We start from the raw sequence: 22,207 nt of genomic DNA, 5'->3' as shown, positions 1-22,207 counted from the left end.
TTATTAGCAACTGAAAAAAATATGTTAGATTACCAACTAGTTTCCCAGCTCTGTCAGAAGTAATTGTTTTAGTAAATGAGTCAGTGCTGGTCTGTCCACAACATAGAGTATCTTACTGCAAATGAAACCATGTATGAGGTTTCCTTGTTGAGGTTTGCTATCATGTTTCATGAATGTGAAACTGATCCAGTCACCTTTGTTCTACCTGCCCCTGGACTAATAGTTTCCGGGTAATTGAACAAGAGCTTTTATTTTATGTTGTTTTATTTTATTTCATCAAGTGCACACGATCAAAGAAAACAAATCTATTTCTGATATTTTGAGGAAACTTGTAAATGAAAAAAAAAAGAGAAGGCAAAATCAAGCTACAAACTACAAAACTGATTGAACTGTTTGTTTTTTATTACGATGACAACCTGTGGTTATTAGTATATGCAGGTATTCAGGTTCAGGCCGGGTGAGTCATCTGACTGGCTCAGGGAAATCATATGGCATTATCCGCATTGGCCTGTTTTGCTAATGGGCTTAGCTTGGACGTGCATACAACCTGCTGGGCATTCCATAAGAAAGCATGCTGCATCAGGTACTCCACCAACACCTGTCGCCTAATTACTTCATTCAAGCTCACAGCACACATTGCTTTAAGGTTTATAGAAAATCTAATGAAAAAACAAACAAAAGTTTGTTTGCCTTCAGTTACCTATTTTCTGTACACTTTTCAGTTGCAATTGCGAAAACATTTAGAGGTTTTATAGGTTTTCACTGAACCTATAAATATCTGACTGGGTTATGTAGTTAGACTTTGGAGTGGCTGTACAAGTTTGGGAAACTATTTATAGATGAATGGTTTTCTCTTTAGACTAGTTTAATTCTTGTTGTCTAACTGCAGCCACTGTAGTGTAAAACTATCTAGAATATTTTTGTAAATACTCTATGAATTAATACAGACTTCTGAACTGCAGCAGTTTACTGTACACAATTTCCAGCAACAGCCAAACTCCGAAGTAAAAAGTGTTGCACATGTCTGAAAATATTTCCTCTTGCTGTACACTTGATTTCTGGCTGCGTCTATGAGAAGTGTTGTTTGATCTCTGGAAAAATAAAAATACATAAAAGAACTATCTGATTCAAGATGAGTGACACTTGGCTGACTTTCAGGTTGCACCTTTCTCTTCTTTAGAAATCCAACAGTAATGTTGGCAGTGTACTTCAGATTGTTTTGTTGTATTATTCCTCTTCCTCCTACTGGCTTCAGACAAAGACTAAACTAGTCAGTCAGCATTTATTTCAACAGGTATTAAATGTTTAAATCGGAAATGTCCCTTTTCCCTATTTACTCAAGCAATGTCCCATTATCACACTCCTACCTCTGTGCTTCACTGCTGGGACTGTACATTTCACGCAATAGTGCTGGTTCTCTTTTGACCTTGTTTTGCTTCAGATCTTAATCAGTTTTCTTTTCATGAAAAATGTATTCTTGCAGACTTGTGCTACTGTGAAAGTAGGCTTTATTTGGAAGCAATCCAAGAAAAACTAAGTTGTAAAACAGTTTACATTTATAATGAGATATTTATTTTTCTTTTGTACTGTTGAGACATGTTAGGGTGGATGAACTGATTAAGATCCCTGTAGAATTATAGCAAATTACAGCCTCTAACTTCCATGCTTTTTTATTGCCATTTGTGTGATGCTCCATCCAGTGTTGTAAATAAAAAAAATATACGTTTTTTTGTTTGTACAATGTAAAGTCTAATAAATACAGGCTCCATTATAATTGAACTTCCCCTTAAACACCTTTTTAAAAAGCATAGGTTCAGTCACATTGGATTGCAAGTGTTTGTGAGTATAAATTTTCTTGCCGCAGATTGTGACTGGATTTAAGTCCTGACTTTTTTGACATGTAAAAGCTTTGCTCGCCAGTCACATTGTAGATCTGGTCATATGTTTGTTGTGTAGTTAGTGGGAATGGCATGCTGGATGGAGAACTTCTATCTCAGTTTCATTGTTTTTGGAACCTTTCTTAAAGGATAGTACTGTATTTAGCTTCAATTGGCTTTCCCCCCTGCTGTTACCTTCTCGCCCAGAACAGAGATCTCTTAATTCTAGTAGAAAGAACTTTGGCTGTTGACAATGTTGGCTCGTTTTGCAGGTGACAAGCTCCTGTCTGGTCCCACCAAGCTGACAGAGCAACAGCATGGAAGAGGCAGCTGAACACTAGAATGGTTATTTTTCATAGGAAGGGAAAACAAGTACAGCTTGATTAGCAACTCGTTAATTAACCTATCATGACTCATGCTCTTCCCCAGAGGCTGTGTGTCACACACTCATCTGTTCTCACACTTTTTTCTCTATATCAAAAGATAAAACATTGCTCTCTACTGGCTCCCATGCCAAAACGGGAATTTTGGCATGATAGTGGACTTTTAAGACTTTTGAAGGGAAATATTCCTACAGTATGATTCTGCTACCACGTTTCTCTGTGTGGATGAAGTTTATGTTCAATTTTGAATGTTCAATTTTGCTCTTTTCTGACCCAGGCACCTTCAGAGCACACAGTCAAAGCACATCTAACACATATGTCATTAATTGTTGTTTCAATTGAAATGTCTAAAATGTAACTTTGCTCAAGGGTGTAACACTTCCTCCATTATATTTATTTGAAATGCAAATATTTAAATCACACCCTTATACTTTTACTGTAATGACCTCTGGCTTATCTTTTTCACCATCGTTACGCTCCTGACTCCCTTCTCCATCAGCCTATCTACTCCTCCCTTCCTATTCCCTTTGCTTTTTCTCTCCCCAGTCCTCGCCACACTGCCTCAGTCCTTCCTTCGTTCATTGAAATGCAGGCACAAGGAATGCAGGAGGAAGGATATCACATGTATGTGTTTGCCTTGGCACACAGGGTTTCCTTATACCCTCAGCAGTTAGCTCTGACCAGGCGATTTCTAACACCTTCTGCTAATGCTTTCCCATAAACACAAACCCTCTGAGGGCGTTCTGTAGAGAGTAGAGCTGCTTTGATTTCGTATCAAATGATTGATCTCAATTTTAAGATTGGCTAAAAAAAATAGCTCAAGTCCTTTGTTTAGTAGATAAACAGTGCGTTGGGATGAATTTGTTAGGTTGATTAGCCTTTGTTCCAGTAGGCAGCTACTTGCAATTCCTGTAAATGTGCAAGGAAAGCATGCAAAAAATGTTTCCTTCCTTGGAGTAAAAACACTTCTTAGAAGTTTCCAGCATTTAACGGTAGTTAATAAACTGTATTCTCCTGTCTAAACCTGTCACATGATGGATATTGTTTTGACAAAGAAGAACAAAAGGACACTTGTGTTGGCATCTCTAATTTTAACTTTATTTTTATTTCGATTCTGCTGGCATGTTTCCCTCCCTAATGCATCTTGTGACTTTGCTTTCACAGATGCCTCAGGTTCTAGACAGCCAGGGGATTGATCTACATTACTGGGGTCTGGTTCTCAAGGGAGCGTCAGAGAAGATCCAAGTTGTAAGTACTCTCAGTGTTTCTCCTTCTGCACTCTCCTCTTCTTGTCCTCTTCTTCTCATGAGTCATGCAGGGTTCAGAGGCACCAGTATTTTTAGTTCTGCAGGAAACTCGCCTTTTCCGCTTCTCTGTGTTTAAGAAGTTGTTCTAGAGGGGGCTGAGGGATGGTTTCTATAATGCAGGGGGGTTACATGTGCAGGTGACCAATCTATCTTAGCAGTGTGTAAAGTCATGGGAAGCAGAGGGCTACCTAAAGTCTTGTGAATGCATGTACACTATAAATAACAGATGTGCACTGCTAATCTCTCCACCCAAAGAAAATTGGAAATGAGCCAGGAAAATAAGACGATCGTCTCTTACAAAGAAATTATGGTTTCTAGGAAATCTAACTTAATGACCCTTCTAAAGATTAATGTAAAATAAGAGCAACTGATGCACCTTTTAATCTGGTGCCAGAATACTGCCAGAATCTTGTAGATTGCCAAAGAAATCATTTAGTCAAGATGAAATTTACTTTAGGGTATTTAACCAAATATTAGTGAGAGCATGTATATATTTGAGCCTGTATGTTTAACTTTGGCTTTGTGTAATTTACATTAAAGCCATAATAAATTTAAACAATCTTGTCTTAAAACTAATTGAAGTGAGTTTTTCATAAGTTAATTCCAAACTTGGAAAATGAATGTTTAAATTAAACTATTAAGAGCCCATTAATAATGCAAGATTAATGCCCCTGTTGGCTAAGTAGGCTTAGCATATCTAACAGGAACTGTAGTTTATAAAATCATTGCATATACAACAGAGTTTAAATGTTGTCATGCATCCCACACCCCTTCTGTCTTAATTTTCTCCTTGGCATGCACACTCAAATACTTTCATTCAATTTCATGGAAATAAATTGGCCTCAGGAGCCTTTGCAGACACAGCTGTTTGCAAATTCAACACAGTTACTCATCCCCAGTTTTTGGCTGTTAAGCTTCTTTATTATAAATGCAAGAGTGACAACACATGTTCATGTAACACTACAGTATTCCAGGAAGAGAATAGTAAACTGAACATAAAAATTACTAATTCCAGTTGAATGAATGATTTTGCATTGCAAAACCTTCCTAATGTTAGTCAACCTTTATAACAAGGGATGACCCAGTCCAAATCTTTTCAACAATACTGATCCCAGTTCTTAAGGATGAGGTATTTGCCTAAAACTGGTTGTAATACTTTATGAAAATGAATGAAAGTCATTGCCATGTTTAAACTTGGAATAAACTAGTGCATTGTATAAATGTTATACTTACTAATCACATCTGGGATGCCCCACAGGCATTTATGGAGGTCACTATAAATATGCTGTGTGTACAGTATATGTTCAATTCAAATAAAAGAAGCAGCTATAATGTTCTGACAGTGTATCACTCAAAATTTGCATAGCTTTATATTTTGGTGGAGCTAACACATATTATGTATACCATACATGCTAGCCTTATAAAAAAAGGCAACAACAACGTAAGTATTGCAGTAATATAATAGAGTAGAAATAGCCTTTATTGTCTAAAAATAGGGAAATTCAGGTGTAATATCAGCATCAAGCTATTTAGGTTCACACAAAAGATCAAAAAGTGTTAAAAATATATATGTTTGTATATACTGTATATATATAAACAAGATCAACAATAATATTAAGAATAATATCCTGTACAAAATTATAACATAAAAAATACATCAGAATTATAAATAGCATACTCACAATGGACCAGTAGTAATATTGCTTAATATCCCCCTCTGCCCATGCTGTCTGTGGTGATAGAGTCACTCACATCGGCATAGCAGATGCTTGAAACTGAAAGTGTAATCGACAACTTGATTATTTTGAACTAATAATGATCAAAGTCATGATAATTTATTGAACACTGAAACTTTCTGTCAGTTTGACGTAAAAGTAAAATATAAATGGAAAAGGTAACATACTCCACAACCACTCAAAAAACTCCCAGTAATTTACTTGTTGATAGACATGTAATTTGTTTTTCATTATGCCAGTATTGCCTAATTAAAATAGGCAACACTGTGATAAAATAATTTTTTTTAATCAATTGGAACTAATATCATCTTGTAGGGAATGCAGGAGTACCTCAAACAACTAATAGGAATACTGTGTTTCTGGATGTTTGATTGACCAGAATTTACTAATTCCTCACTGATGTTCTGAAAACAGATACGGGGAAGAGATGCAAAACAACTCTGTTTTCTCAGTCTAATTCTACTGTTTACTGCCAATTCAAGATTGCAAAATCTTCTAAAGGTTTTTGAAAACTCAAAAAAAATCATAACCTCTAAAACACCTGGGATGAGATGTGTGCTCCGTCACGTTCTCTCTTTGTCCCAGGAGGGAGTACATCCCAGAAACACTTCGGCAAGGGATGACAGAAAGAAAGAGACTGGTGGGAGGCGCATGTAGAGAGTAGAAAGAGGGGGGGGAAAGAGACATTCCTTCGAAGTGACACATCCTGTAGGTGGGACCTTTTGTGTCACCACGGTGACGGAAGGGCGAGCCAGTTATTCTCATTACCCCATTACCTATGTGTGTTTTCAGCTCGCTGTATGTGTGAAAAATAATAAATTTGAAAAATGAAGGAAGAGGGAGTTAGCGATGAAAAAACCAGGGGTGTGTCGGACCATGTGTGAGAGTTTGCAGGGGTGCACTTTCACAAGGTGTAGCTTTGAGGATGCTGTGTGGGGAAATAGCAATAAATCACTTTCAAGAATTTTGCTGACAAAATTGGGTTAATTGTAATTATCCTCAGAAGAAGTGTACCTCTCTGAATGTTTGTTTTTGCATGAGATTGTTTAAAGGGTAAGTTTCCAACAGCAACATAATGTGCTGGAGGGAAAACTTTCTATCTTCTAGCTCATAATTCTTTAGGGAGGAAACGATGCACATTGGGGAAAAGATTGTACTTGCATGAAGTTATTTTTGTCTTGTCAATAGGAGGATATTTCACCCGCCCCCGTGGCTATCCTCATCATGTGAGAAGAGGCGTCTGAGCAGCATGTTTGCTTATCTTTCAAACTATTGTTTTCATGTGATCGTTTATATAATGAAGCTCACAGGGCATGAATGAATATGAGCAACGTAAATATCCCTACCATGAATGTAATTACCTGTTAAAGGTCAGACATCTCAGAAATAATTGTTTAGATTCCCAAGGAGTGAAAAACATGTATTTATCCTGTTGAAGGCAATGTAGGATGGAGGATATTTACTCTGACGTGCCAGAAGACTAAATGTCTTCAAGGTCAGGTGAGCTCAGGTGACCTTACATTGCTTTATTTTATACGATAATGAAAAATAATTTTCTCCTCGGAAGAATTTTTAAGAAAATGTATCTTTTAATGCCGCATAATAATTTCACACCATAAAGATAAAAGTTAGAAAAAAAATCCAACATTTTATTTGAAAACATATACACAGTGAAAAATTCATCTTGATAAAATAAATATTTTTTATATGTGATGTTGTCTGTGTTGCATTTGTGCAAACCCTGTTAGTGAGTAGAATCATATTTTCCTGTCATTTGATAAGTTTGGAGCATACAAACAGAGATCTTATGACATTTGCTGCACTGCTTAAATGTGAGTGGACTTTCCACCTTTATAGAAATTACATGTGCTTTATGTAAGCCATTTTACAGTAGGACAGCAGCAGGTGCAGACAGCTCTTAAGATAATCAAAATAAATAACATTACAGAGAATACCAGTCACCTTTACAGCGTCCTGATCGATACAATTCTTACCACTTAGAGAAAATAGCATTTTTTGCGAGAAAGATTTCATAATTTAACCTAGAAATATCCTATTTGTAGAGTATTCCTGATAGCTGTTTAATGATTTTAACAAAAATTGAGATTTTCTCTGTCCAGGTAACGCTGCTGCTTGAGGAATGTCCCATCGAATACGTTGCTCCTCAGAATGTCCTCAGAACACTGAAATGTGATCTTTCTTATTGTTCTTAATGACTGAGAAAAATATGTGTTTGTGATATGCCATATTTATAGCCATTGAAACAGGAAGTCTTTGATTACAAATTTAAGTTTAGTAACAACTCAGATTACTTCATAAGTCTGAGGAACATTATGGCCCTGCAATAAAAGAAGAATCAATTTTACCATGGATGGCAATAGTTGTAGAGGGTGCTGTATGTACAGTACTTATAAAAATACAGCTTAAGCGTTATTACTTTTATTTAGATTTAGAAGCTTTTTCTAACCAGACGAAAATAACAGAGCATACACATAACGGTAACTTGTCCTTTTTTGTGTCTTCCACAGCTGCTCAAACGAGAGAGCTCTCAGGAGCTCCTCAGGGTGGTCTCCTCTCTGTTCCAAGCTGGGGGTCCCTCCTCCTTCACCCAGCTGATGTCCGGGGTGTCCAGCCTGTTCTGCGGATACCCAGAGGGAGGGGGCTCCAGGGTTCTGTCCTTCAACTGGTATGAAGACAACAACTACAAGGTGTTCCTGGGGGTGAATGGCAGCAAAAATCACAACTATGTCTATGATGACACCACCAGTAAGTAAATAAGACATGAACGATTTTTTAATGAAACTCCTTTTATCAACAGGCGGATCACGTCCATTATATTACTGTGCGAAGAGATCAGTTTTCAGGAAACTTTTCTGTGCTCTTTATTAAATGTAAAATGCTACTATTTTCTCAAATTCAATTCGAGGAAACTGAGTGGTTCAGTTCAAGGAAAATTCAGGGGATATTTTACGTAGTTTTATTACTGCAAGTCTCTTTCAAAGACATGCACTTGCACATTTTTATAGTGCTATGAGCACCCAGTTTAATTCTTGCCTATCAAAACTTGAAGATTAAACTGAAAGAGCATTCTTGGAAAAAGCACACATTGCTTCATTTATTACCTGGGTTTCTTTTCCTCTTTGGTTTTCATGTTTCAAAAGGTCATGTATGACATGAAAGGGCTGCAACTAAACAGAGATTTTGAAAAGCTCCTGTCACAAAGAAATGCATAACAGTTTATCCATCTCTTAATCAACTTGAACCATCTCACTTCCTTTCATATAAAATGTAATGAAAAGCTCCTACTGAAAAGCCACAAATGTTGCGTTTAATGGGACTTCATGTCACAGACGAACAGATATATACAAAATACATGATTGGTAGAGGGGTACTTGGTTTCTGAAATGTTACAGTGCATATGCATCTGGCCCATTTTACATTAATACCCTTAAATGAAATCCAGTATACCTGATTGCCTCCAGAAGTCACCAAGGAGGTAATAGTGTCCTCTTCTGCATAATTAAATCTTTATAAATACAGCTGCTTCGCAAAGGACTCAGAGTATTGTTTCTTTTTTGTTTTTTTGAGAGAATATTCATGACAAAACACCATCCTCAAGAGTAAACAACACAACACACAAGTCAGAGGGAATAAATACGTGACAATATAAGAAGAAAACCTATTAGAGGCTGCAAAAGACTAGAAACTGTGGTGGAGATTCACCTTCCTGCAGGACAGTGACCCTAAACATGCAGTGAGATCTGCAATGCAATGGTTCAGATAAAGGCTCATGTCTAAGTCCAGACCTAAATCTGATTAAAAATCTGAGGCAAAAAAAAAGAAAAGAAATCTTGATTACAATCTGCATCAAATCTGATGGAGCTTGACCTATTTGACAAAGAAACATGGGGGAAACTGTAGCCTCTGTAGCTGATAGAGACATATATCTAATCACAAAAGGTCAAAGGTGGTTCAGGGTAGCTGAATACAGGCACAAACTATTTTCAAAATACATTTCTTTCACTTCATAATTATGAACTACTGTAAGTCCCAATACATTGAAGCTTGTAGTTTTAACCTGACAAAATGCAAAAAATTTAACAAGTGAAAACATAATTATTTTGTGTCTGCATAGGACATTCAAGTTGAGTTGAAGGAGTTCAGGCGTGCAGTAGAAGTGTCAATAATACTTTTTTCACACTTTAACCAAATTAGAAATTTTCTTCTTGGAAGAAGTCATTTTCCCCCCCAACATTCCTTCTTCTTCTCTGAGCATCTTGGCTTTTTCTCTGCCCACAGCTCCGTTTTGTAATTCCCTGATGCAGACCCTGGAGTCCAACCCCGTCACAAAGATTGTGTGGAATTTAGTCAAGCCCCTGCTGATGGGAAAGATCCTGTACACGCCTGACTCCCCGGCCGTCCGACAGATATTAAAGAGCGTAAGAGAGTCCACCTTCAGCCTGACCCTTCACCTCTTTTATTTCCTCTACACACCCTTTCTCTCCTTTTTCAGTTTTTTTCTCTAACACTCCTAATGTCTTTCTACTCACACAACCCCCAACTCAAATTGACCTGATTCTGAATGTAAAGGATAGGTGTGGAAGGTCTACAGGGGCAGGCAGGGGAAGAGGGAAATCAAATTAATAAACTCAATGTGTGGGTGGAGGAGGTAAAAAGATCTGTCTCTGCCATTGCTTTTTGCACAGAACACATCAATTTCAAGCAACTGTTACAGGAATTTAGTTTGTCTTTCTTGTTTAGTTCTCCAGTCTTGTGCAAATTAAAACTGGTTATTTTTTTTAGATCCTTTCTAGGTTTTAATAGTACCCTGTGATGTTATCCACACAAATAACAAAGAGCTTTAGTAGCAGAAATTTTGTAGATTAGGGCTTTGCAGTTTGTCAAGACCAAGATTATAAATAAATTAAAGTTTTAATCAAGTAAAGGCTATAGTTGACCTTGGTTTGGTTGTTTCTACAGCTTCTAAATGACTATAAAGTGACTGTTTTATTGTCAGTGAAGAACATGTACAATTTTTGTTATTTTTCCCTGTTTTAATTACAGTTGTGACACACTTTGCAATCTCTATATGTTGATAAGTGCTAAATAAAGAAATGTGATGAAGTTTTCTTACTTACATATTAGCATAAACAGTTCTGTGATCCTTAGCCATAAAACTCTTCTTGGGTTCACAAAGTTTCATAAAAGTCAGTGTTAATATGCTTCCCTGGCTACCAAATTGAGTTTTTTAAACCAGCAAACCTCATGTTCTTATTATTTGTTACAAATATATTCAACTGTGGTCTTTTATTTAAATTTGCGTGATGTAAAAACAACTTGTCCAGACAGCATGACCTTGCCTGACATCCAGAGGTACCAACAACAAAACCTGTTTATGTCAGATTATGTGGTTTTACTGCAACTGTTACTTATGCTACAGTGACTCGCCAGAGAATTATAGTCCATGAACTTGTTAACATTTTGTCATTTTACCATTTTGCACTAACTAGTGTTGGTCTTCGCATTAAATCCTATTAACAAGACTGTGTCAAGAAAACATAATAAAAAAAAAAGTTAAAGAAAAGCAAAGGTCTGCAGGTAATGTTCCAAATGTAATGCTCATCTTTGTACTTTTAAACAAATGATTGACATGTTTTAGTTTTAGTTCTAATTTGACTTGTTTCTTTTTGGAACCAGGCGAATACAACATTTGAGGAGCTGGAGAGACTCCAGAACATGGCAAAGGCCTGGGAGGAGGTTGGGCCTCAACTTTGGGCTTTCTTCAACAACAGTGTCCAGATGAACATGATCAGGGTACGGACATAGTTGTTCTGATCACAACTTTCACTACACATGTCAAACAATAAGTGCCGAAAGGTAAAGTAGTAGTAGAGGTAATTTGGTGTGAACATTTTAGATATACACAGAATCAATCTTAATTTTGTTTTCTCTGAAAAAAATCCCTTAAAAGTTTCTTCAACCTGGTGCTACATATGCTACATAAGCCATATGTTTTAGAACTAATTAATGATGCTCTATTATCCTCTTTTTTCTCAGGATACCCTGAGGAACCCAACAGTGATGCACTTCATGGACAACAGTCTGGTGGAAAGCACGTTTTCAACTAAAGATATTCTCAACTTTCTGCACAACGGACCAGAGGCGGACAGGGAGGAGGGAATGCCAAACTTGGACTGGCGGAATATTTTTAACATTGCTGACCAAATCATACGCATGTTCAACCAATACGGAGAGGTAAGGAGCCCGTTGCTGTAGCTGGGATTTGTGTAAATACCTCCTATTTGCCTGTACAAGTAGAAGTCAGTCAGGGCTGCTCCGTCAGGTTGCAGCAAGACCTTTTCAGACAGAGAGAGCCACTTATCACTGCTCTGTAGGTTCTCTCCTGTCCGTCAGCCTGAAAGGTGGAGAGAACAAGTGTGCTGTCGCCTCCATTGTGGAGCCGGTGATAAAGTAGAGAGTAGGTGGGAATGAGTCACCCTCCTCAGGAGCTCAGATGTGGTTCAGTGTACAGCTCAGCATTGAAACCAACCCCTGTTCTTCTTCATAAACTGGACAAATCACTCTATCTATCCTCCTTTCCTCACTCACTCCATTCCTCTCTTGTGGGATTTGAAAGGAGCCAAGGGTTGTGGTTTTAGAAAGAGTCCTATCTTTGCAGGAATCTAAATCTGTCTTTTGTCGCAGCACTCAGTGCCAGGACCCTTCAGAGTCCTGCAAACAAACCAGGCAATTTAGCCAATTAGATACAGCTGTCAGCTAGCGCTGGTGCATTGGGCGGCTGTGGCAGCTAACATCAAGTCCCCTCACTCTGTCAGGAGTGGATGTTTCTCACACTACAACTCCACTGGAACATGTGTATCACTGAGGATCTTTCTCCTTCGTCTATCTTTGAGTGAGCATTAATGTACTCCCATAAATATGAATAGAAACTTCAGTCAGTAATCCAGATGGAGACTTTAGACATTTCATATGCAGAAGGGCTGTGCAAGTATGAGCTGTAGATAAAAAAATTCATGTGACAAACATGCATGTTTTATGTTGTACCTGTGAAGGAATGGTGCATAAAGTAAAAGTTGCATAAATATGTGCTGTAATGAATATGTCTGGGTTCAGTTCATTTCAAGTTCATTTTTATCTTTGCATAATACGTACAAAATTTGCAACAAACGTCTTTACTCTAAAGAAAAAGTGTTTCTAAAAAAAAGACACCCTGCTACCAGGAGAACCTAAAACAGTGACCAGAACTCCCAGTAAAGTTCAAACAGTAAATACCTTTCCCACAGTTTTGTCACATTATATCTGCAGATGAATATGTATTTTAGTTGGATTTCTTTGTGATATTACCACACAGAGTTGTACCTAATTGGAAACTGGAAGGAAAATGATACGTTTTCCCACATTTATTTTAAGAATTGTTGAAATGGTATGTTTGGGCATTTGCATTCAGACCCCCTGACCTCATACTTTTTATTTTTTTCAAATTATGGACTGAACAGTTCTTTGTGACAAGTTCAAAGGCTGTGATATTATTTTATAACCTTAGCAATAATTTAAATTTCATACCTGGCTGTTTGCCAAGTTTTTTATCACGAAGTTTTTTTTAATCATTTTTATGCACTTATAATGTGGGTTTATCTAATGCAATAAAAACACAAACATGTGGAGCTATTTGGTAAATTAAATAAAGACAGATCATTGCAACGGATTATATTTGAAAACCATAAATTATTTTCAGATTGTCCCTGTTTGTATTTCATTTGATTCATGGGTGTCTGAGTAATTATGGCTAAATACACACTCACACCGCACTTTTCAAATTTAAAGACCATAATTTCTATGCCATTTCAGCCCCATAAGAAATATTGCTGTGCATTGTATTAACCTTTGATTCTTGTATTTGGTGTTAAATTAATTTAAAATTAATTTTTAAATAAAAAGAAGCAATAAAAAAAAAATCACTGGATTCTAAAGCTTTCCAAGATAAAAAAAAAATCAAACCTGCCATTGTGAAAGAAATAACATTTTAGCACATTAGCAGGAAAGATACAAGGAACTCTAGATTTCATTCTCAAAGAAAAAAACAAATATTCATCTTTAGGGGCAGCCAAGTCAAGAATGCTCTCTGTCAGACAACAATATAAAACTTCAAAGTCATCAAGTATGATGTTTTAATAAAGATAAATATCAAGAATGTGGATCAAAAACAGAAATACAAACAAAAATAAACAAATAAGGAGCACAGTATTACCCAAAGGTTCAGAAAGATTATTTAGAGAAAAAACATTATGATAATTTGAGCCAGATTGTGTGGGAAAAGGGCTAAGAGACGAGGAAAGAAAAGTAAATCATGCCACGCAATTTGTCAAACACAGAGGAGGCCGTGTACAACTGCCAGTAAAAGTAGGTCACTGGTGTTTATCAATGGGCTGACTGCTGGAAGAACAAGCAGGTTAAATTCTGCTCTGCGTGTTAAATGCTACAAAACCTGTCTAATGTCAGTTAGTCTTTGACCTGAGGGGGAATAATCCTTTAGAAATGTCATATATGTGTTGTCTGATTTAATAATCGTGCCTCAGAATGGAGATTTTCCTTTGTAAAAACTATTGCCACGACTCTGGTAAGCAAATCTTTAATTCTCCACTTTGATCTTGTACTCTAGGTGGAGAGGGAAAGTGGATTTCATTGCTCTATTTTATTCTAACTGCAGTTCAATAGAGAAACAAATTTTTGTTGCAGCATTTGGTACATTTCACTAGACAAAAATCAGCAAGAAGAAACAAAATGCTATATCTGAAATATTTATTGCTGTCATCTGAACAATAGCTTCCCAGTTTGACAACACCAAATCCATAGCTGTCTTCCCAACTATGTGTGTGTGTGCAGTGTGTCAGCCTGGATAAGTTTGTGGCTTACACGGATGAGTCCCAGATGATTCATCAGGCTCTGTACCTGCTGGAGGAGAACAAGTTCTGGGCAGGTGTGGTTTTTATGGACATGTATCCCTGGACCACCAGCATTCCTCGACACGTCAAATACAAGATCCGCATGGACATAGACTCAGTGGAGAGGACCAACAAGATTAAAGACAGGTCTGTAAAGCTTTGTCTTCTTTTTAATCTCTTTTCTGTAGACTTGGTGCACCTAAAATTTATGACTTCTAATTGTTGTGCTTATGCATTTATTATTAAAATGAAATGATGATATAGCTCCTTTTATACTTACTTAAATGTTGAGGAAAATCCATATTTAACAATGTACTTTGTGCATGATACCATGACATTGACCCACAGCATCACAGATGCTCCACTGCACCCTAACACTTAATCTGTTGGCTCACACCAGACGACGTGAAGAGTTCTAGTCAAAGCACAAAAAGAAAATCAAGAAGTTTTCTGGTGGTGGGACTTAAAAGTATTTTTCCTGCCTTGCCTCCCAGATAGCCAGTAGGCTTGGAGATAACATCTAACTGGTTTCTATGGAGACTTGGTGACCCTAAGAAGTATTTTTTTTGTATGTTCTCTAACAGTTAGTTTTAGAGAGTTTTCACTTTACTTATCCGACTCACTGCACATAAGGACAATACAAACTCAGCACAATTGCTTTAAACATTTTAATATTTCTTTATCTTTAAATAGCACATGGAGATCAACTAAAGCTTGGCTTACTGGAATGAGAAGTTTGTTAGTCGTTCTTTTTCTGATGAGTGGTCAAGAGAATTTGCTCTTTGTGTGAGCAAAGAGCAAATTTGCTCACACAAATTTCCTGTTTTGCCCCAGAGAAACAGGAAATTGTGAATTACTAAATAAGAATTTTCAGACACAAGATAAACTTAAACAAGTCAGACTCGAAAAAAAATAAATAAATCAGTTATATTTATTTATGGAAATTTGAGGGTTGTCAGTATGTGTTGTACCTATGATTCTGCTAAGGGCAAGATTTTGGGGGGTTTGTGGATAGAAGTAATAGTTGGATTCTCTTGATTTTTTTGCAATTTACATCAATTTATTTTCAGGCTTTTTACAAATCTTTACCAGTGTTTTGTATAGGTAAAGTGTGTTGTAAAGCAGATTTATTGTTTTACTAATTAATATAAACATATCCAATGATTTTTGTGTGATTTTACTGATTTTCTTAAAAGTTATTTATGTTGAGGTAAGTGATCCATAGAAAATCCTGATATTAAACAGCAGTATACTGATATCACTTTAGACACCGCCTTGCAACATCAGACTCATCCAGTCCCTTGGCCTTTCATTGTTTTTCCTACTGTTACCACCACATCAATGAACCATTTCATATATATTTGTCACATTCTCGCTGAGAGGGAAAATCTTCACCAGCTGCTTTTATTGCGTCTCACAAACTTTGTTGGTGGTTCACATTAAGTCATTACCCATCCTTTAATCCTTCCTACATGCAGCACTTATATGCATTTCTGTTTTGTTTGAGCTCCCATTTATAGGCAGACAGTATGCCAATATCCCCCCTGAACATGAGCACAAACACTTTGAGCTGTTTACAGCTCACCAACGGGCCTTAATGGACCCAGTGGGAGTCCAGCTTCTATACAATTGAATAATCAGATTGTAGCAGAGATCTGTCACACAGTTATCCGCTTATCAAGGGGATGCGCATGTGTCGTATGCGGCTTTAGAGACTTTGGGATATTCATTTAGTTACAAATATTTTAATGAAATCAATGCTTGGGATTTTTTTTTCATTAATCAAATATCCTTCAAAAATCAAAGGAATCTTCTGAAACTCCTGTTTAATTCAGTTGTTTTAAAAAAAAAAATGTCTTAGATACTGGGATCCCGGCCCCAGAGCGGACCCGATGGAGGACCAGAGGTACCTGTGGGGTGGCTTTGCGTACCTGCAGGACATGATCGAACATGGGATCATCAAGCTTCACACCGGAAATGACTGGCCACTGGGGGTTTACGTTCAGCAGATGCCATATCCTTGCTACGTCGATGACCTGTGAGTTGACCTATCAGTGCTTTAGCTGCCGTAATAAAGATATGCAAACAGGTTTTCTGAAGTACTGAGGATAAATTCCTTCACACAGATCATATCTAAGAGTTAATTACTTTAGATAAGACAAATGAATTATAAGTGATTTTCAGTGATCCAGCTGATTAAATAAACCAGTTAAACCATGTTTGTTTTATTTTTAAAAGTCATCACATGGATAAAAGTGTTTTCAAGTTTTCATCTGATACTTCTTTCCATCTAGATAAATAATCCCTTCTGCAGTATGGTTTTCTGTAACTTTCTGTCACTTTTTTTTCTTTTTCTATTCTGCTGTTTAGCAAAATTCAAATAATTTTGTTAGTCCTGACTGACATGAAATTGAAAAAGTTTAGTCAAATTCAATGTCAAAAAATAAAAATAGGAGAGAAAAAAGTTACGTTTTAACACAGTGTATGTAAACATCTGGTTAATGGTGTGTATTTTATTACGGATGCTGCATATTCCAGTTATAAAACGTTTTATGACCACAGTCCAGATTGTTCTGTTATTCCTTTGTGCAGCTAATTATAAAATCTTTTATAATGTTTCATTAAACGTTTAGCTTATTGAACAATTCCAGTGAACTTTTGTTTTACTTAAGCGTCGTAGATGTTTGTTGTGGAGAGACAAAATCATCTCAGATAGATGGATTTGATATCATTTTTCCTCCCTCACTTTTTCTGCAGCTTCATGATCACATTGAACCGCTGCTTCCCCATGTTCATGGTCTTAGCCTGGATCTATTCGGTGTCCATGACAGTGAAGAGCATCGTCTTAGAGAAGGAGCTGCGCCTCAAAGAGACCCTCAAAGCCATGGGGGTCAACAATGGGGTCATTTGGTACACATGGTTCATCGACAGCTTCATCATGATGACTGCAAGCACAGCGCTGCTGACAGCCATCATAACTGTGAGAGGACAGCTGATGAAAAGTGGAAATTTCATTTGTCTGTTTAAAGAGTTCTTTTCTTAAAGGGAGTAATGCTGCCCTCTTGTGGGCAGTATTAGAGTGAAATAAGTGTTAAAAAGATGCTGTTTTTTTTTCTTGCAGGGCGGAAAGGTGCTGAATTATAGCGACCCACTTCTTGTCTTCTTCTTCCTGCTGATTTTCACTGTGGCCACCATCATGCAGTGTTTCCTGATGAGTGTGTTTTTCAACAAAGCCAACCTGGCTGCTGCCTGCAGTGGAATCATCTACTTCACCCTCTACCTGCCTCACATCCTGTGTTTTGCATGGCAGGACCGCATCACCAACAACATGAAATTGGCGGCAGTACGTTTGGTTATTATTCTTGAGACTGTTTTTTTATTTAAGGTGTTTTGCAAATTCAGAGAGCGCAGGAGGTATTTTTAAACCATTCCATCTTTCCTTTGGCTGACTATGAACACATCTCATGGTTAAATGCTTTCAGACATACCTGCAAGAACAGAACTAAAGATAATTTATGCTGTATGGTTTAAATGTGTCAAAAACATTCCTGTAGGATGAATATGCATGCTAGTTTCACTTCTGAATTAGTGTTCTTTGTGGATCCTTTTTGCTTTCCTAGAGCTTGCTCTCTCCGGTAGCTTTTGGCTTTGGGACAGAATACCTTTCACGGTATGAAGAGCAAGGTTTGGGCCTGCAGTGGAACAACATTCAGACCAGCCCATTAGATAAAGACACTTACTCCTTCCTCACCTCCATCCTCATGATGGTGTTTGATGCCGTCCTCTATGGAATCCTGGCCTGGTATCTGGACAACGTGTTCCCAGGTTGAAGTCCTAATACTAAGCACTGCACCGTAACAAACGTATTTGGATTTTATCCAATTGAGTATTACAGCAAGAATTTTTGCTTTACAGGACAATACGGCATCGGTCGACCGTTCTACTTTCCTCTCCAACCCTCCTACTGGCAGAAACCTGCACCGTCGTACCAAGAAATGACGGAGCAAGGTTAGTCTCCTGTGGAAATTTTCTTTGAGGCAGTAGAGCAGCGCTACTTTTCTTTAAAATGATGAAGAATGTATTATTTGATCTAGCAGATCACATTTATTTACATAGAGTTTAAGCCTTAAGGGTGTGGCTCTTAGAAAAAACCTTAGAACTTGTTCCCATTCTGTCACATTTAAATTTCAATGCATTTTCTTAGGATTTTATGTGGTAGAGCAACATAAAGTAGTGCAGCAAGGTGAATAATAAGTGATTTATTTTTCACCGAAATTACTGCTGTAAATAATTTGAAGCAACTCCTTGCACATTTAGAGTTTAAAAGCTCCAACTGTTGCTCGGAATATTTTTTACAAAGTAGTATCTAATTAGATCACTTTTGCAAGAATGCACACATGCAGAAATACATGGTGTTAGCCAAAAGCAATTAATATAATTTATTATACAATGTAAAATAATGTAAATGCAAGTACAATGTTGTATAACAAATCATCACATTTCAGAGCAAGAGAAGTCATTATTCAGGCACCTTTACTGAAGTCTGTCTTTCCCAACCAGATTCCAAGAAACCAGAAGCAGAGAACCAGGAGCTGGACATTGAGAGCAGAGGCACGCCTGAGACTTATACCTGCAATGGCTCGGCCAGCAAGAAAACCTGCAAGCACCAAAGTAAGAGAGAGCGCCTGGAGAGAGAAAGGGAGCTGCTGAAACAACAACAAGAAAATCCAAACCAGGAGGAGGAAGATCCGAATGCTGGGAGTGAAGGTGAGGGAAATAAAAACCCTGAAGAGGAATTAGACTTCTGTTGGAGAACTCTCTGAAGTCATCTAGTGGACAGAAAGGGGAACTGCACAACAGTATTAAAGTGAATTACAAAGGAGCATACTTTGAATGCAGTCTTTTATAATTACATATAAGATAAAGGTTTCTATTGCTCTAAGATACTAAAATAAGGAAACTTCAGCTGATCTGAAACCGAATTTCTTCCCAAGAGATGAATCAACTGATGCTCTGATTATTTCCAATGCAGATTTGTAAATACTTTCATCTTTTTTTCTCTTTTTCCTCCGTACAGGTCCGGTGTTCTTTGAGCAGGATCCCCTGGGCCTGGTGTTGGGGGTGCAGATCCAGGATCTGGTCAAGGTGTATGACGGAAGCTCTCGTCCAGCCGTGAACTGCCTCAACATCTGTTTCTACGAAGGGCAGATCACATCCTTCCTGGGGCACAATGGGGCTGGAAAAACAACAACACTGTAAGCAGAAAAGAAACTGAACACATTTTCAATCAGATATGAAAAACTAATATATAGACTGATCAAAATATCATGAGGATTTATCAGACTTATAAAAACCTATCCTTTCTTCCTGTCTTATTCACTTTTTAAGGAAGTTAGCAACTCCCACTTGCCTCTTTATAGGATTAACATGGAAATCTTTATTTTTTTCAGGTCCATTCTTACTGGTCTCTATCCTCCCACATCCGGCACAGCCTACATAAACGGAAGAGACATTAAGACAGACATAGACATCATCCGTACATCTATGGGCATGTGCCCTCAATACAACATCCTCTTCAATCAGTGAGTTGGATCATTTGCATTTCATTGCAAAAATTATTCATACTCTGAACTTTTTTTTCTACAACAGATCTATATATTTCATGATTTTGTCTATCAACCAACTTTGTGTTGGTTCTCAGTTCATTGTTGTGAACTGAGAGGAATATGATGAATGATTATCAAGATTTGTTGCACATTGTTTATTCCACATGCATAAAGCTGCACAAGAAACTTCCCATCATGATTGTTCTTTACAAACGACAAAGAATTCTTGAAGACTTACCCAGGTTAAACCATTCCAGCAACATTTTATTCTCTTTCCCTTTTCTATTCTTTTCTCAAAATGATGGATTCCTACGGCCATGTTAATGTTCCAGTCTCACAGTGGAGGAGCACATCCTGTTCTACTCGCTGCTGAAGGGTCGGACTCCAGAGGAGGCTGAGGCAGAGGTGGAGAACATGCTGTTGGACCTTGGCCTGCCTCACAAGCGAGACGAAGAGGCTCAGAACCTTTCAGGTCTGCCACTTGTGTCTGTTTATGGGTCAGAAAGGACAGAGAAAATCAGTTTATTTGATCCCTCTTGATACTATATGTTTCCGCACTTTACAGGCGGTATGCAAAGGAAACTGTCTGTTGCCATGGCATTTGTCGGAGGATCCAAGGTTGTCATCCTGGATGAGCCCACCTCAGGAGTGGACCCGTATTCCAGAAGATCCATTTGGGATCTCCTGCTGAAATATAGAACAGGTGAAAATCACTAACTAATTACATTTAGCAAATTTTGGCCAAGATTTTATCACGCAAGACATTTTCTAAAGCTTATGTTGAATTTAAAGAATGAAACAAACATTTTTGGCATCTTCCAAACACTCCCTAATTTGGTAGTGAACTTTTGAAACTATAAATATCTTATTCATAGCTGTTGAAGGAAAGAATGAAAGCAGAATTAAAACGATTTATTTCTGTAAAAATTGATTTCTGTTACATTTTTAACAGAGTGAGCTAAAATGTTTGTCACCTTAATAAAAGTTTTGTACTTGTGCAGGCCGCACCGTGATTCTGTCTACACATCACATGGATGAGGCCGACCTGCTGAGTGACCGAATCGCCATCATCTCCAAAGGACAACTTTACTGCTGCGGGTCCCCCCTTTTCCTCAAAAACTGTTTTGGAGTCGGCTTTTATCTAACACTCGTACGCCGCATGAAGGACATCAGGAAGCGAGAGGTGAGCAGTGCCTGCAGACAAAGAACACTGTTTCCTCCTCTTCTGTCAGTGTATATTGCATTTGTTGTTGAAAGCGCCCGTGTCTTTCTGTGTTTCTGTCAGAATGAATGCGATTGTGCTTCAGACTGCTCGTGTTCCTGCTCCATCTGCACCAAATACAAAGATCAGTCTCAGAATCAGCACCAGCAGCTAGACAGAGTTCTGGATGGTAAGTGTTCATGTTCTCTATCAACCTTTCATCTGCATGCTCACAAACAACACTTCCTGCAGAAGTTGCATTTGCAGTCAAGTCTGTTCTTATTTGTTGTAAAGGACATTATCATACTATTCTTTGCCTTTCCTTATCTCTGCTATTAGAGAGAAGTTGTTTAGCAAAATAAGCTGAAGGTATTAATGTAACTGGAAATTAAAACAGTTTTCTTTTTGAAATGTATACATTGTTTTCAAAACTATTCACGGATAAACCAATCCCAGGGTTCTTACCTATGTTCCTACAGAAAAGTCCTAGTTTTTTATCTGGAGCTCATGTGTCTGCCCTTTCTCATGCCGCTCTGGGCCACTGTCTATATGGCTCATATCCAAAATCATGTCTGAACCAAACAACTGACTTTAATTTCCATGGATAATAAACAGCCATATTGGATTCTTGGAAAAAAAAACCCCTGATAAGTTCTACTTTTGATATTTAGTCCCCCACTAGAGGGCAGAATATCTTGGATGTGTGTAATTTGTTTTCATGATGTTACAACTTCCCCACATTTGTCCCAGCAGTAGCCTTCATTTGTGCTCAAGAAATAATCTTAGATCCTTTAACAGTTTTGAACATAAAGACAGGTTAATAAAGGTAAAATTAGACCTCTTGCATTTTTATTAAATTTTGCTGGTTTAATTCAGATTAATTTGTCTTCTGTATGGAGAGAAGTAGCACTATAAACCAATACATATTTAAACCAAATGACAAGATCCCCTTCTGTCCAGAAAAGAATGGTATATACTCAGGTAACAATGTCCTCCAATGCCTCTCTTGTAGACTCTGAGGCACATTAAAAAAATGTTAACCCTTATTGAAATTGTCCTTTGAAAAAAACAGACATTAACACATTTTCCCCTTATTTTTCACTCCTATCAGGAGCAATTTGTGAGTAATGGTGC

The 22,207-nt window shown here is 37.5% G+C and overlaps 1 protein-coding gene across 2 annotated transcripts in view; it reads left to right on the top strand.

Annotated features, from left to right (window-relative positions):
• LOC116722248 (retinal-specific phospholipid-transporting ATPase ABCA4-like) overlaps positions 1-22,207 on the top strand; it is a 46,883-nt gene that overhangs the window by 6,995 nt on the left and 17,681 nt on the right. For both annotated transcript variants that reach the window (XM_032566454.1, XM_032566455.1), the window contains 18 exons: positions 3,425-3,508; positions 7,832-8,069; positions 9,603-9,742; positions 11,001-11,117; positions 11,361-11,558; positions 14,208-14,413; positions 16,128-16,304; positions 17,024-17,246; positions 17,388-17,609; positions 17,887-18,091; positions 18,182-18,274; positions 18,827-19,033; positions 19,344-19,521; positions 19,717-19,848; positions 20,205-20,344; positions 20,438-20,575; positions 20,874-21,055; positions 21,158-21,263. In XM_032566454.1, the coding sequence (XP_032422345.1) occupies positions 3,425-3,508; positions 7,832-8,069; positions 9,603-9,742; positions 11,001-11,117; positions 11,361-11,558; positions 14,208-14,413; positions 16,128-16,304; positions 17,024-17,246; positions 17,388-17,609; positions 17,887-18,091; positions 18,182-18,274; positions 18,827-19,033; positions 19,344-19,521; positions 19,717-19,848; positions 20,205-20,344; positions 20,438-20,575; positions 20,874-21,055; positions 21,158-21,263 (2,986 nt within the window). The remainder of the gene's footprint in view (positions 1-3,424; positions 3,509-7,831; positions 8,070-9,602; positions 9,743-11,000; positions 11,118-11,360; positions 11,559-14,207; positions 14,414-16,127; positions 16,305-17,023; positions 17,247-17,387; positions 17,610-17,886; positions 18,092-18,181; positions 18,275-18,826; positions 19,034-19,343; positions 19,522-19,716; positions 19,849-20,204; positions 20,345-20,437; positions 20,576-20,873; positions 21,056-21,157; positions 21,264-22,207) is intronic.

This window comes from Xiphophorus hellerii, chromosome 6 (assembly GCF_003331165.1).
Source record: "Xiphophorus hellerii strain 12219 chromosome 6, Xiphophorus_hellerii-4.1, whole genome shotgun sequence".
Lineage (NCBI taxonomy): Eukaryota > Metazoa > Chordata > Actinopteri > Cyprinodontiformes > Poeciliidae > Xiphophorus > Xiphophorus hellerii.
The sequence above is the reverse complement of the archived record's forward strand: the minus strand, read 5'-3'. Positions and strand labels throughout refer to the sequence as shown.